At 35.2% G+C, this 15,099-nt stretch overlaps 1 protein-coding gene across 2 annotated transcripts in view; it reads right to left on the bottom strand.

Annotated features, from left to right (window-relative positions):
- The window catches only part of LOC126199083 (nischarin), a 91,613-nt gene that overhangs the window by 41,703 nt on the left and 34,811 nt on the right, over positions 1-15,099 (bottom strand). For both annotated transcript variants that reach the window (XM_049935822.1, XM_049935823.1), the window contains exon 4: positions 8,891-9,210. In XM_049935822.1, the coding sequence (XP_049791779.1) occupies positions 8,891-9,210 (320 nt within the window). The remainder of the gene's footprint in view (positions 1-8,890; positions 9,211-15,099) is intronic.

Genomic DNA, 15,099 nt, shown 5'->3' on the forward strand with positions numbered 1-15,099 from the left:
AGTACCGGTCCCTGCACCAATCACCAATTCTCTACAGGTCTTCCTGCATTTCGCTACAGTATTCTGGTACTGCAACCTTCCTACTGACAACAGCATCCTCTGCAAAAAGCCTCATCAAGCTTCCGATGTTATCGATTTAATTATTTATACATAATGTAAAAAGTAATAGCTCTACAATACCCATGAAATTACTTTTACATGTGTTGATTTCACCCCACTGAGAACAGCAATAAAGTACAGGGTGGTCGCTATAAACATCCAATAACATAAAATGTAATAACTTGAGACACAATTGAGCTATTTACTGCAGTTTGCTTCTGCAAGTATGGTGACTCAAAGTTTTGGAGATACTTTTCAATATTTCTTGATAAACCAAAATGTAAAATATTTGCCAGATACTGATCGGCCAATCAAAGGTAAGTAAGGGCACTGATAGACCCTGAGAGACAATGGCATAATTACAATCTTCAATTACTAGCTTTTGTAGCAGGCTTCTGTTCTGTTCCTGTTCGTCATAAAGTGTAGATGTATATGTAAAACCTGGTATTATATTAATGACAGTTTATTTGAATAATCACCAGTTTAAGTCAAAACAAAATCTCCACATTTATCATTATTTATGGAAGCCTAATATGACATTCTCCTGGACCAACATTATTATTGTTTATACAAGATGGATACAGATAGAAGTGGCGATCTTCGCAGCAGCACATTACAAAAATGGAGGTAGGTGAACATGACCTTTTCTTCCTTTGTGACAGCCATTTTCACTTTTTTTTAATTTGATCATTTGGCGGAACACTAATACATGCAATCTTTATCGTTTCTCTTTTTCTAATGAAGTCTGATTCCTTTTGTTATAAATTTTGTCTGACTCTTATTTTCACCGTAACCAATATTCTTTGCAACCGGGCCACAAGGAAAGGTAAATCTACGAAAATATGTGCATCTACCTCTCCTGTATATTCATCATATGTGATTGACTTTTATAATAATTGCAATTTATTACCATCGCCCCCAAATGTAATAGTTATTAGACAGCCCACTCAATCGTGAAAGTACGCGCCTTTTTAATTTATTTTAATTTATTTTACTATCCATCTTTAGGTATTAAAAAATGCAATTGATGTTGTCATTTGTGTACATATACAGTTTACATAACTAACAGAAATGGTGTAATATATTGTAGATCATTATTGTCTAATAAGATAAAAATATTTGTCCTTGATGCTGCACAAGGTATTTGCATTATATTTACATGTATATAAGTTTAATCTAAGTGAAACTATATTAGTACCGGTACTTAAGATCATCTTTAGTGCACATTATAAACTCTTCTATTGTATAAAAAGCTTTTTTCTCCAAGCCCTTTCTTTGTGACACTTTTAAACTCATTCAGTGACACATTATGTGCCTCTATTGGCAACATGTTAAATAGTTTTACTCCCATGTACCTGTAACTATCTTGAGTTTTCTTTAGTCTTGCAACTGGGATGTCAATTTGCTGTTTTATACGTGCGTCATGGTGATGGATAGATTGTCGTAGCTTGTGACTGTGTTGGTTTTCTTTTGTGTGTATCAGACAACTTAGTATAAAGAGGGCTGCAACTGTTAGTATTTTTAGATTTTTGAAATATGGTCTACAAGACTCGTTATTTCTGACTCTACGGATGCATCTGACTGCCTTCTTTTGCCAAATGAAAACTTGTTTTGCTCTGGGTGAGTTTCCCCACAACAAAGTGGCATATGTTAAATGGGTGTGGAAAAAGGCATAGTATGCATTGAGTAATAACTTATCACTAACACATGACCTTAGTTTACCTAACAAATATGTCACATGTGCTAACTTAGTACAAATATAATCGGTATGACTCTTCCACATTAATTTTGAGTCAAGATGGATCCCAAGTAGTTGCAGCCAGTCTAGTGTTAAATATTACTTATATTTTCTTAATATTCGGGGGCCTAGTTTCTACTTGTGTATATTGCTACTGTTGCAATGTTGCTTCACAGTGAGACTTATTACGCGACTTTATAATTAAACCCATTTTCGAAAGTACTGCACCAGCTCGCGAAATAATCAGAAAGATTAAAAAACAACGAAGAAGGTGAATTACAGCGTGAATGTGTGCAATTGCTTTGTTCACGTAAATGCACATCAATAGCCTTGTGGACTCCACATAAGAAAGTACTCTGTGTGCTTTCTCACACACACACCTGTTGGAGCTGTGCACTATGCTGCAGCTTCTTCATGGTATGATCTTTCAACAACATGGTGCACTACGCCAGATTAGATTAGATTACACTAGATTAATACTAGTTCCATGGATCATGAATACGATATTTCGTAATGATGTGGAACGAGTTGAATTTTCCAATACATGACATAATTAGGTTAATTTAACAACATACTTAAGTTAATATAACAACTTTATTTTTGTTTTGTTTTTTTTTGTTTTTTGTTTTTCTTAATTTATATCTAAAAATTCCTCTATGGAGTAGAAGGAGTTGTCATTCAGAAATTCTTTTAATTTCTTCTTAACTACTTGTTGGTTATCTGTCAGACTTTTGATACTATTTGGTAAGTGACCAAAGACTTTAGTGCCAGTATAATTCACCCCTTTCTGTGCCAAAGTTATATTTAATCTTGAATAGTGAAGATCATCCTTTCTCCTAGTATTGTAGTTATGCACACTGCTATTACTTTTGAATTGGGTTTGGTTGTTAATAACAAATTTCATAAGAGAGTATATATACTGAGAAGCTACTGTGAATATCCCTAGATCCTTAAATAAATGTCTGCAGGATGATCTTGGGTGGACTCCAGCTATTATTCTGATTACACGCTTTTGTGCAATAAATACTTTATTCCTCAGTGATGAATTACCCCAAAATATGATGCCATATGAAAGCAATGAGTGAAAATAGGCGTAGTAAGCTAATTTACTAAGATGTTTATCACCAAAATTTGCAATGACCCTTATTGCATAAGTAGCTGAACTCAAACGTTTCAGCAGATCATCAATGTGTTTCTTCCAATTTAATCTCTCATCAATGGACACACCTAAAAATTTGGAATATTCTACCTTAGCTATATGCTTCTGATTAAGGTCTATATTTATTAATGGCGTCATACCATTCACTGTACGGAACTGTATGTACTGTGTCTTATCAAAATTCAGTGAGAGTCCGTTTACAAGGAACCACTTAGTAATTTTCTGAAAGACAGTATTGACAATTTCACCAGTTAATTCTTGTTTGTCAGGTGTGATTACTATACTTGTATCATCAGCAAAGAGAACTAACTTTGCCTCTTCATGAATATAGAATGGCAAGTCATTAATATATAATAAGAACAACAAAGGACCCAAGACTGACCCTTGTGGAACCCCATTCTTGATAGTTCCCCAGTTTGAGGAATGTGCTGATCTTTGCATGTTATGAGAACTACTTATTTCAACTTTCTGCACTCTTCCAGTTAGGTACGAATTAAACCATTTGTGCACTGTCCCACTCATGCCACAATACTTGGGCTTGTCTAGCAGAATTTCATGATTTACACAATCAAAAGCCTTTGAGAGATCACAAAAAATCCCAATGGGTGGTGTTCGGTTATTCAGATCATTCAAAATTTGACTGGTGAAAGCATATATGGCATTTTCTGTTGAAAAACCTTTCTGGAAACCAAACTGACATTTTGTTAGTACTTCATTTTTACAGATATGTGAAGCTACTCTTGAATACATTACTTCCTCAAAATTTTTGGATAAAGCTGTTAGAAGGGAGATTGGACGGTAATTGTTGACATCAGATCTATCCCCCTTTTTATGCAAAGGTATAACAATAGCATATTTCAGTCTATCAGGGAAAATGCCCTGTTCCAGAAAGCTATTACACAGGTGGCTGAGAATCTTACTTATCTGTTGAGAACAAGCTTTTAGTATTTTGCTGGAAATGCCATCAATTCCATGTGAGTTTTTGCTTTTAAGCAAGTTTATTATTTTCCTAATTTCAGAGGGAGAAGTGGGTGAGATTTCAATTGTATCAAATTGCATAGGTATGGCCTCTTCCATTAACAGCCTAGCATCTTTTAATGAACACCTGGATCCTACTATATCCACAACATTTAGAAAATGATTATTAAAAATATTTTCAACTTCTGACTTTTTGTTCGTAAAGTTTTCATTCAATTTGATGGTAATACTGTCTTCCTCCGCTCTTGGTTGACTTGTTTCTCTTTTAATAATATTCCAAATTGTTTTAATTTTATTATCAGAGTTGCTGATTTCAGACATGATACACATACTCCTGGATTTTTTAATAACTTTTATTAATATAATACAGTAGTTTTTATAATTTTTGATAGTTTCTGGGTCACTACTCTTTCTTGCTGTCAGATACATTTCCCTTTTCCAGTTACAAGATATTTTTATACCCTTAGTAAGCCATGGTTTGTTACAAGGTTTCTTACGAGTATATTTAACTATTTTCTTGGGGAAGCAGTTTTCAAATGCATTTACAAAAATGTCATCAAATAAATTATATTTTAAATTGGCATCAGGTTCACGGCACACCTCATCCCAGTCTAACTGCTGTAGGCTTTCCCTGAAATTTGCAATTGTTAAATCGTTGACTGAACGTACTACTTTGGAGGACTGTTTATTATTGCTGAATGGAGCTATGTCATATATTGTAACTAGTTGTGCACCATGATCAGAAAGACCATTCTCAACAGGCTGAGCATTTATCTGGTTAAACTTATCTTGGTCTATAAAGAAGTTATCTATCAGTGAGCTGCTATCCTTTACCACCCGAGTAGGAAAATCAATAACGGGTGTCAAATTGAAAGAACCGAGTAATACTTCAAGGTCATTTTTCTAATTACCCTCTTTCAGAGAATCTACATTGAAGTCCCCACAAATAATAATTTGCTTCCCCTGTCTGACAGATAGCACAACAAGGAGTCCAAATTTTTCAGAAATAGATGAAAATTTCCTGATGGGGACCTATATACAGTTACAATTATAAATGTGCCTTTATTTAATTTAAGCTCACAGCCACATGCTTCTATATGTTTCTCTACACAAAACTTTTTTGTTTCTATACTTTTTGCACAATGATAACTTTTGACATATATGGCAACTCCTCCTTTCTCCATATTTTCTCTCATTACATGTGCAGAGAGCTTATATCCACTTACATTTACCTTATCCATATCAGTAACAATGTGATGCTCAGACAGGCATAGTATATCTATTTCATTCTCAGCTTCTAAATCTTCTAAACAAACCAGAAGCTCATCTACTTTATTCTTTAAACTCCCAATATTTTGATGAAATATACTTACATTATTTTTAATTATACTTTTATGAGAACCTTTCCTTATTCTAACATTTGCAGTACTCTCCTGTCTGAGTTTCTCATTATGCTTAGGCCTAGTTCCTATACCAGTGGTCACATGGTGTTCAGAGAGGCAGATTATGTCAACTGGGTTGGGTGACTTTAATTCATCAATGCAATTACCTAGGACTGAGATACAACTTGGTGGAGATAAAATTTCTGGTGATTGGTGAAAATTTATAATTGACAGCTGTAATTGGTGATCCAATGTGCTAGAATTGTGCTGTTTAATTTCTTTCCTAAACTGAAGATTTTTTTCAATCCTGACCTCTCGTAGAACTTGACATCTTTCTGCCTTACCTATCCTAAAAAAGGTGCTGCTCCAACACCTGTAACCACTGGTATTTTACCATTCATGGCAGTGCCTCCCCCCCTTAAATTTCCTGCTATTACCCGAGCCAGTTTCTCCTTCCCTTTCCTGTTGAGATGTAGGCCGTGCCTGGTATGGTCCCACCTACTGAGATAATCAACAGGAACCACACCAATATGAGCCCCCGCACCCGACCCAAGCAGCCGTTCCAACTCCAAATTAACTCTCCCAACAGAAGAGTTCAAATGAGGCCGGTCATGGCGTCTCAAGACAGATACAAATTCAACATTGGTGTGTCTCGATGCCGACGCAATCTTTACCAGGTCACACTCTATACTGTACCCAGGATCTCTGTCGATGCTGTTCCCTGGCCCTCCCACAATAACCACGGTGTCTTCCCTGGTAAATCCTTTACAGAGTGAACCTAAATCCTCTGTCACCTGATCCATTTTGCAGACTGTGTGAGGAATCATGAGTTTCCAGATTGCTGGAATGGGAGAGGTAGACCATCTATAGCTTGGCGCCTAGAAGTCCAGACATCAGATAACTAGATTTTTTTTCTGTGAGGGTTTATCAACAATCAAGTTGTACCACCATGTTCATGCAGCTATTGCAAATTTTAAATCTGCAGTACTGCAAGACACTTGGAAAGTCTGTCACACCACTAATGGTGCACATTTGAGATGTATTATGTGTGTAAAACGACACTCTGAGTAACCGTATTCATGGAATCATACCATCAATAAATATCTCAATTACTTCTCAAGGTATTGTATTACGGACATGGACATCCTGTACAAAAATGCAGAAAATGAAACATGCAAAAGAGAATACAGATGTATAGAAATTGAAACTGACAATAACTGCAAAATGTCAAAGCAGGAATAGCTAAATGAAAACTGCCAGATGTTGAAGTATGCTTGACTAGGAGAGAGAAAGATGCAGCTTATAGGAAAATTAAAGAGACCTTTACAGAAAAGAGAAGTACCTCTATGAACATTAAGAGCTCAGACAGCAAGCCCATAAAAGCAAAGGGAGGAAGGCTGAAAGGTGGAAGCAATATGTAGGCAGTCTATATAAAGGAAACGAACTTGAAGATAATACATGAAGGTGAGAGGGGAAGCGCAATACTGTGAGAAGAATTTGAGAGAGCTCTGAAAGGCCTATGTCAAAACAAATGTCCTTGGAGAAGACACATTCCCTCAGAAGTACTGAGATTCTTGGAAGAAAGAGTCAGATGAAACTATTCCACATTGTACGAAAGATAGATAAGATGTGTGAAATACCTCCAGACTTAAAGAAGAATGCAATATTTTTTATTACATCTGATACAGGTGCAGACAGGTATGAATAGCACTGAATCATCAGTTTAATAAATCATGATTGCAAAATAAAGACACTAATTATTTACAGAATAAAGGAAAAGCTGGCAGAAGCCAACATCATGGAAGATCAATTTGAGTTCCCGAGAAATGTAGGAACATGCGAGGCCATACTGACCCTATGACTCATCTTAGAAGATAGACTGAAGAAAGGTAAACCTAGGATTATAACATTGCAGATTTAGACAACACTTTTGACAATGTTGCAATATGCTCTTTGAAAGTCTGAAGCTGGCAGCAGTAAAATAAAGATAACGAAAGGTTATCTACAACTTCTACAGAGACCTCACAGATGGCAAAAAAAAGCTTACAAAAGCAGTTGAACAGAATGGATATGGTCTTGAAAAGAGATTACATTGTGAACACCAACAATGGTAAAACAAGGGTACTGGAATGTAGTCAAACTGAATCAGGTGATCCTCATAGAATTAAATTATGAAATGAGACACTAAAAATAGTTGATGAGTTCTGCTAGTTTAGCAGCAAAATAACTGATAATGGTCAAAGTAGAAGGGGAATAAAATACAGACTAGCAACAACAAGAAATCTTTTTATGAAAGAGACAAATTTGTTTATACTAAATATAAATTTCCTTGTTAGGAAGTCATTTCTGAAGATATTTGCATGGGGTGTAGTCTTGTACACAAGTAAAATGTGGGCAATTAGGAGTTCAGTCACTAAGAGAATAGATTCTTCTTAAAAGTGGTGTTCAGAAGAATATTGAAATTAGATGGGGAGGTTGAATAACTATTGAGAAAATACTGAATCAAATTGGGGGCAAAAAGAAATTTGTGGCACAATTTGATGATTAAATGAAGTGACCGGTTGATAGGACATATCCTGGAGTGTCAAAGCATTGTCAGTTTTGGAATGGAAGTAAATCTGGAGGGCAAAAATTGTAGGTGAGCATGCCTTGAATATAGTAAGCAGTTTCAAAAGGATACAGATGGCACTTGTTATGCAGAGATGAAGAACCTTGCACAGGATATACTCAAATGTAGGGCTGTTTTAAATCAGTCTTTGGACTAAAGTCCACCACCAACAGCAACAACATATTGAGGTCTACCTGCTAATATGTCCCATATCCAGTCACAAATTTGGTCTGATACCAGACGAGTTTGTATTTTTTCACTAAACAACAATGTGTAACAATATCACATGCCTTACACATGTCAAAGAACATGACATCAACTTTCGTGTCATCTATGGTGTTTTGGATTTTGTGGAAAACAGAAAGAGTTGTGATTCCCAAGATCTCTGTTTACAAAATCCTTGTTCATTTTTATAGAGGAGTTTTTCACTCTCCAAAACATCATAATGCTTCAGCATGGAATATTATCCATAATTCTACAACAGATTATCAACTTCTATGTGAACACATATTCAATAGTGTTTTATTGTAATATCATGCTCTTCACATTTTTGAAACTGGAGATACCACAAACAAATAGAAAAAATGTGAGTTTTGTAAAGACACCTGCATTGAGAGAGACATGTCTTTATTTAATGTTGGAAGATGTCAGATATTTGCTAGATCAACTAATGAAAGGACCATACATTTTTCTTCTGGCAGCGTAACATAACAATGGAAAAGAGAGATTACTGATATTGTTTTACATGCATTCGTCCTGTAACCCACATTGTACAATAATTACAGAAGCCACGTAGTCCTAGTGTCAGTCCACCTAAGAGAAATTTGTCATGAATAACTCTACAGAAAAGGTTACAAAATAAATTAGTGTAAACATTTGCATACTTAAAAGTTAACAGATCATGAATAGCTAATTTATATACTAACCTATCAGCACAAGATTCTCAAGACATGGAAGTGCACATATGTGAGATATCTCATGGATATGTTCAATTCTGTTGTCTGACAAGTCAAGGTCCTCAAGGGAGTACAAACGTGAGAAACCAGTCAATGAAGAAATGCAGTTCTGTGATAAGTTTAGCTGAACAATGTTCCCAACTTTCATGTGCAGTGGACCTGTTTCAGATAACTGGTTGACAGACAAATCAAGATGAGAAAGGCGAGGCAGCAATGTGAGATTGTTTACATCTGTGATCCTGTTGTGACTAAGATTCAATTTTTCCAGGGCTGGCAGCAACCGTACAGACCTAAAAGAAAAAGAGTAAGATTAAGTCACAAGCTGACACAAAGTTAAAATTTATTCGTGTCAACAAAAACACACACATGGGAACCAACTATGAAACATATTGCAAATATAGCAAAAGCTGATCAGTGCCGTAGTACAGTGATTTTTTTCAACAGTATATTAATCTGTCAAACAATCGGTCACAGAATTGGCATGAGGACTGTCAAATTGACCTGGCAAGCACATAAACAATTCTCTCAAGGACTCTGTATATAAAAAGGAAATGCAGACACATTAACTGCTATCATAAAATACTGGCAATATTAAATGATATTTGTTAAAATGCCAGAATACTTTCATTCTAAATAGTTACCTTACATTGAAATGTGCAAATAAAGCACCACTCTTCTAACATACCCTAGCATTAACCAGAAAAAATTATGTATAAGAGATAATTAAAAACAATCTTTCAAGTTTGCTAATTAAAAAAACATGAGACAGTCATAATTTACAGTTTCTTTCTCCTTCATCAGCAGTTGCTCCTTCTCATAGCTGCAAAAACTTACTTTCAAGCAAGGACTCATTTTTGCAGAAACAGAAAAACTATAACAACATTACTGGGTGATCTCATGAGTATGACTTCAATTACATTGTTAAGCGTTACACCACAAAGCACCCTTTAGATATTTGTCAAACTTTGTGGATATGTTCATCACTAAAGATGAGAATCCCATGCAAATGCATGTTTTTTTAGGATCACTGGATATAGCTCAAACTTAGTACTTATCCATTTCATTACCTTCTGATTTCAAGTATGTATACTTTTTCCTTGTATATTTGGATATTCTAACATTTTTGGGGATAAAAACATGTATGATGTGTATATAAGGCATTTTTAGTTTAATTATACATATAATAGATATTATTTTCAGTTTAAATGCATATTTTAATGATTTGGAGCAGACAACTCAGTTTTTTTATGATTCTTATTTCTGCTTAAGGAGAAAGGATCAATGAAAAAAAGGGGAACAACATGAACAGAAATTTAAGATTCTCGTGACAGAATGACTTTCCCAGAACTTTACTGACAGCCCTCAGCAGAGAAATGTATCATAAACAGATTTATTTCTCCACAACAACCACCGCAAGCCTGTGACCTCATGACAATGGAAATTTAGCCTTTTAAGTCAGGTACCATGGCTGACATGACAGTAAAGATGCTGTAACATGGTATTGTGGAATTTGAACAAACCTCACTAGCAATTTTGATTCTTCTAAAACTGGAGTTTTTCCCTAAACTGTGTTTGCAGAGAGGGTGCGTGTGGGAGGGGGGGGGGGGGGGGAGGGGCAGCACACGTGCATGCACCTTGTAAGTTTGTGTAATTGTGTGTTAATGTGCTTTTAATATGCTTCCAACTAAAGTGATCCTAGCAATGATCCTAGCAATCATATCAGCACTTTGACCAAAAATGTCTTGTGGCTGGGATGACATTTCACCTAAACTGCTAAAGGAATGCAGGGATGAATTAGTGAAACCCCTGACTCACTTGATAAATACCTCCCTCAGAAATGGAGTATTCCCTGACCTTTTGAAAATTACTGAAATTATACCAGTGCATAAAAAGGGATTAAAAACTGACACTAAAAACTACAGGCCAATATCATTAACCTCAGAACTAGGCAGATTGTTAGAGAGAGTAATACTAAATCAAGTTGAATCATATTTCACCAAACACAATCTGTTCAAAAACCTACAACATGGATTTAGAAAAGGGAGATCTACTACAACAACAGTAGCATCTTTTATGCATGAAATATTAAATAAGCTGGACAAAAGTGACAAGGTAATAGGCACTTTCCTAGATATGAGTAAAGCCTTTGATACTGTGAATCATACCATTCTTCTGTGTAAGCTAGGAGAGTACGGGTTGAGGGGACTAGCCTTGAAACTACTTACCTCCTATTTGAAAGACAGGAAACAGTGTGTAAAGTTAACTTATCAAAATAATGAGCAGCTCCTAACAACCAAATCAAACTTCAGGACACTTCAATGTGGCATGCCTCAAGGAACCACACTAGGGCCTTTTCTGTTCCTTGTATATGTAAATAACTTATTTGAACCCCAAAATTGCATGGTTGTAAGCTATGCCGATGACACATCCTTCATCAGCTGTGGCAGTGATATGCAGTCTGCAGCTAACAGTACCGAGATCAGTTTCAATACTCTGTCTGCATACCTTACAGCAAACAAGCTTCTTGTAAATAAAGACAAAACGGTAATAATGAAGTTCATCCACAGTTATAATGCTGCCATAACTGATACTGTACTTACATCCCCATTGGGTCTTGCATATGCAAATTCACATAAATTTTTGGGCATCGTTGTTGATGAACACTTATCATGAAAAGACCATGTAGATAACATTTGCAAGAAAATCAGTAGAAATGTGTATCTACTGAAATGGGTCTCAGCCTTCTTGGACCATGATACTTTAAGGCAAATATATTTTGGGTTAATTCATCCGCACCTTCAGTATGGTATTAAGATATGGGATGGGGCATCAGCAGTTCATATAGATAGACTTTTTAGATTACAAAAAAAGGCAGTAAGAATGGTAGCCAAGGTAAAGAAGAGAGAGCCTTGTAGTGACATCTTTCAAAAATATAAAATTCTTATGGTGTACTCCATGTATATACTGCAGACAGTCATGTTCGTGAAACAAAATCCTGAATTTAATATGAGAAACAGTAATGTACACAACTATGATACACGGGGAAGGGAAAGTTTCATAGAATTGTGAACAATAAAAAGGCAACGGACCACAGCCCACACAGAATGGGAGCAATTTTCTACAATGCACTACCCTGTGAACTCAAGAAAGTAAATCTAAATATGCTAAAGAGTAAACTGAAGGAATCATTAATTGAGAAGTGTTGTTACTCTATAGAGGACTTTAAGTTGTAGTGCCATCTTGGAAAACAGTGTATATAGACAATGTCTCCGATTTATCAGTGGTATGAAAGAATGTAATTATACACTTATTATGTGTACTGAACTATTATAAATATAAGCTAAATTGTGTTACACTATAGAGGAATCTACTTGTAGCGCCATTTTGAAAAATAATGTGTACAGACATGTGTCTGATCCATATTTTCTTAAGAATGTAAATATTTCACTGTATATGTGTAATGTAATCTAAATTTTCCTGACAATGTCCGAAAACTTTTTGTTACATGGACAGAAAATAAATAAATAAATAAAAAAGTTCCAGAAGTGTACTTCTTGACAATGGATAAAATGAAAGGTGGATTGTTGTAGAGAACAGTAAGCTATTCTGTTTTGGAAAATTTTCTGAGGCACCTGTCCTTTGTGAAATATTACAAAATTATTTTAAATAATTGAATAAACAAGATTGCCGTTTTTTTTTTTTTTAAATCACATTCACATAATGGAAAGATCTTTTATAATTTCAGATTAAATGTACTAGAAAATTTCAAGTTGAACCGCACATCATGTCTGTGTCATGTATTGCGAGAATACTTTAAACAAAAGAATCTGCAATACACCAAATCCATTTGTTTATACTGCTCCCATGCCTAAGACAAATGAATTTCACACGGATATAAATAAAATTTTATATGGATACACGTGATGCTTTAGTAGGAGCAAATTACCACTTGAAAACATCAGAAACCCCACTCTTTTTGGAGAAGTATACATCAAAAGATGTCCCTGATCCCTTAGAACTGAGGAAAAATTGTGTTCCAAAAATCTTATAGCCAGGCAGGCCAACATAACATACTTGCCAAATAAATAAAAACTATTTTCACACACATACAATTACTTCTTGTTTTGCTAACAGGTATTGGACAAAATTCGCAAAGGCCTGGGGACTTCATACATATGGACATCTGTAGATGAAACAACTGATACAATGGACTGCTATGTTGCTAACCTAGTTCTATGAGAATTAATTGAGAATGGGCCTGGCCAACCCCATCTCGTGTTCTGTAAAGTCCTGGAACAAGCAAATCATTCCACAATAGGCTATTTTCCGAAGTTAAAAATATTGTTCATATTATTGTTATTCTGACTGATAACAACATTTAAATAAAATTTACAGTCAATATCCTCACAAGATTTCTGTTATTTTTATGTAATTAAAGCTTATCAAGATCCGGTAATGTGATCGAAAATGCTCTGTTACTGGCTGATGTTCTGGTGACATCACAGGCTAGGAGTAAGATGAAGCTATAAATGTGTTATGGGAGAATTAGCTGAAATCAGGAGGTTTTTATGTATTTTTTCTGTAAACAGTGTAGCTATATAATGTGAATGGTGATAGTGGGAGCCTTGCAAAATTTGCTCACCCATATAGAGTGGTGATATTTGCAATGATGGACATTCTTTTCCCTGCTCCCTGCATATCATTAAACTCACTAAGTACTAAGACAGTGTAGAACTTTTGCAAATGGGTCCATATATTATAACTAGATAGTCAACTACCAGTCATGAGCTTGGCAAAACTTAGTGTTGATTTTCTCTGTAGAAGACACTCAGCAGAAACCTATTTATAGTATGCGTTCGATGGTACAGTGGATAACAATACATCTAGTATGCGTTCGATGGTACAGTGGATAACAATACATCTGAAAATCAAGAGGTCACTTGTAAGAATCCTGGAAAGGTCTCATATTTTTAAAGTTTTACATGAAATACATGAACAGCATTAGCAAGGACTGATTGTAGCAGTTGCTTCGATTGTGGGAGGTGTTATATATAGAGCTTCACATTAGTCTTAGTATGAAAAATGGACAACGGAGGGTAAATGCATTTACTTCACAAATAAACAGCTCACTTTTTTGGAAACCATTCCTAGTAGTAAAGTTATCACTATATTCCCACAATACAACGAGGTGTAGGACTATGAGGTTGTACGGGGAGATATAAAGCATGTATAACATGCAGGTGACACAAACAGAAGGGCTGTGATGTTTGTGAGTGTAAAATAATGTTGGTATCTGAAGCAGACTTACTTCATCTTTATGTAAGATGACAAAACTGCAAAAGTTTAAGCAATAAGAATCATAGATGGACAATAGAAGATAAAAACATTGTTTCCAATAAAGTAAAAAGTTTGTGGTCACATTAATTGGAAAATATCTTATTGAATTTAATGTGTGTGAACAGGGACTGCAAATGTATGTGCATGCAAACAGCAAGGAAAACACAATAATAATCTGTCTGTGCTCAGTATGGTGAAGTTTTGCGATTGTGATTTGGTTTTTGTACAAGAGGACGTTCGAGTTGTTTGACAAATAAGTTAAAATGTTCTTTCGGGTTAGATTCTAACCAGCCATCAAAGGACATCAACTTGTAAAGTTTGATGGTCTACCACTCTAAAAACTAAACTACCGAACAACTGAGGAGTAGTTGCGTAAAACGACTATTTTCTCTGGCACACTCAAAAACAACTTTTCAGGAATTTTTATAGAAGTATTTGTTCATTATGCTACTACACACCATTTGTAACCCATTTTCTGAAACGTAAATTCCAAAACAGAACAGCACTGTGAATTAGCATAATGACAGTAGGAGCAGTGAGCTAGCCAGTGACGACACAGGCATCACATGACTCGAATGGAGCATTTTAGCAGCCTTTCAAATTATTTGAATTTCATTTCTGTTTTTATACAATCTGAATTCAAGAGGAAAAAGCATGTCAGGAGCATAAAAAGACAGAATTAATCATTTAAGACAATTTCCAGAAAACAGTCAAATACCCTATTGCTAGTTTCTTTGATGATGGATTGTATACGTTTTAATCACAAATTGTACTGGAATAAAATTTCAAATAATTATTTTATTCTCATTTAAGACTCTGTTTTCATAAATCATTTTCTCAGA

The sequence above is a fragment of the Schistocerca nitens genome, chromosome 8 (assembly GCF_023898315.1).
Source record: "Schistocerca nitens isolate TAMUIC-IGC-003100 chromosome 8, iqSchNite1.1, whole genome shotgun sequence".
NCBI classification, from domain to species: domain Eukaryota; kingdom Metazoa; phylum Arthropoda; class Insecta; order Orthoptera; family Acrididae; genus Schistocerca; species Schistocerca nitens.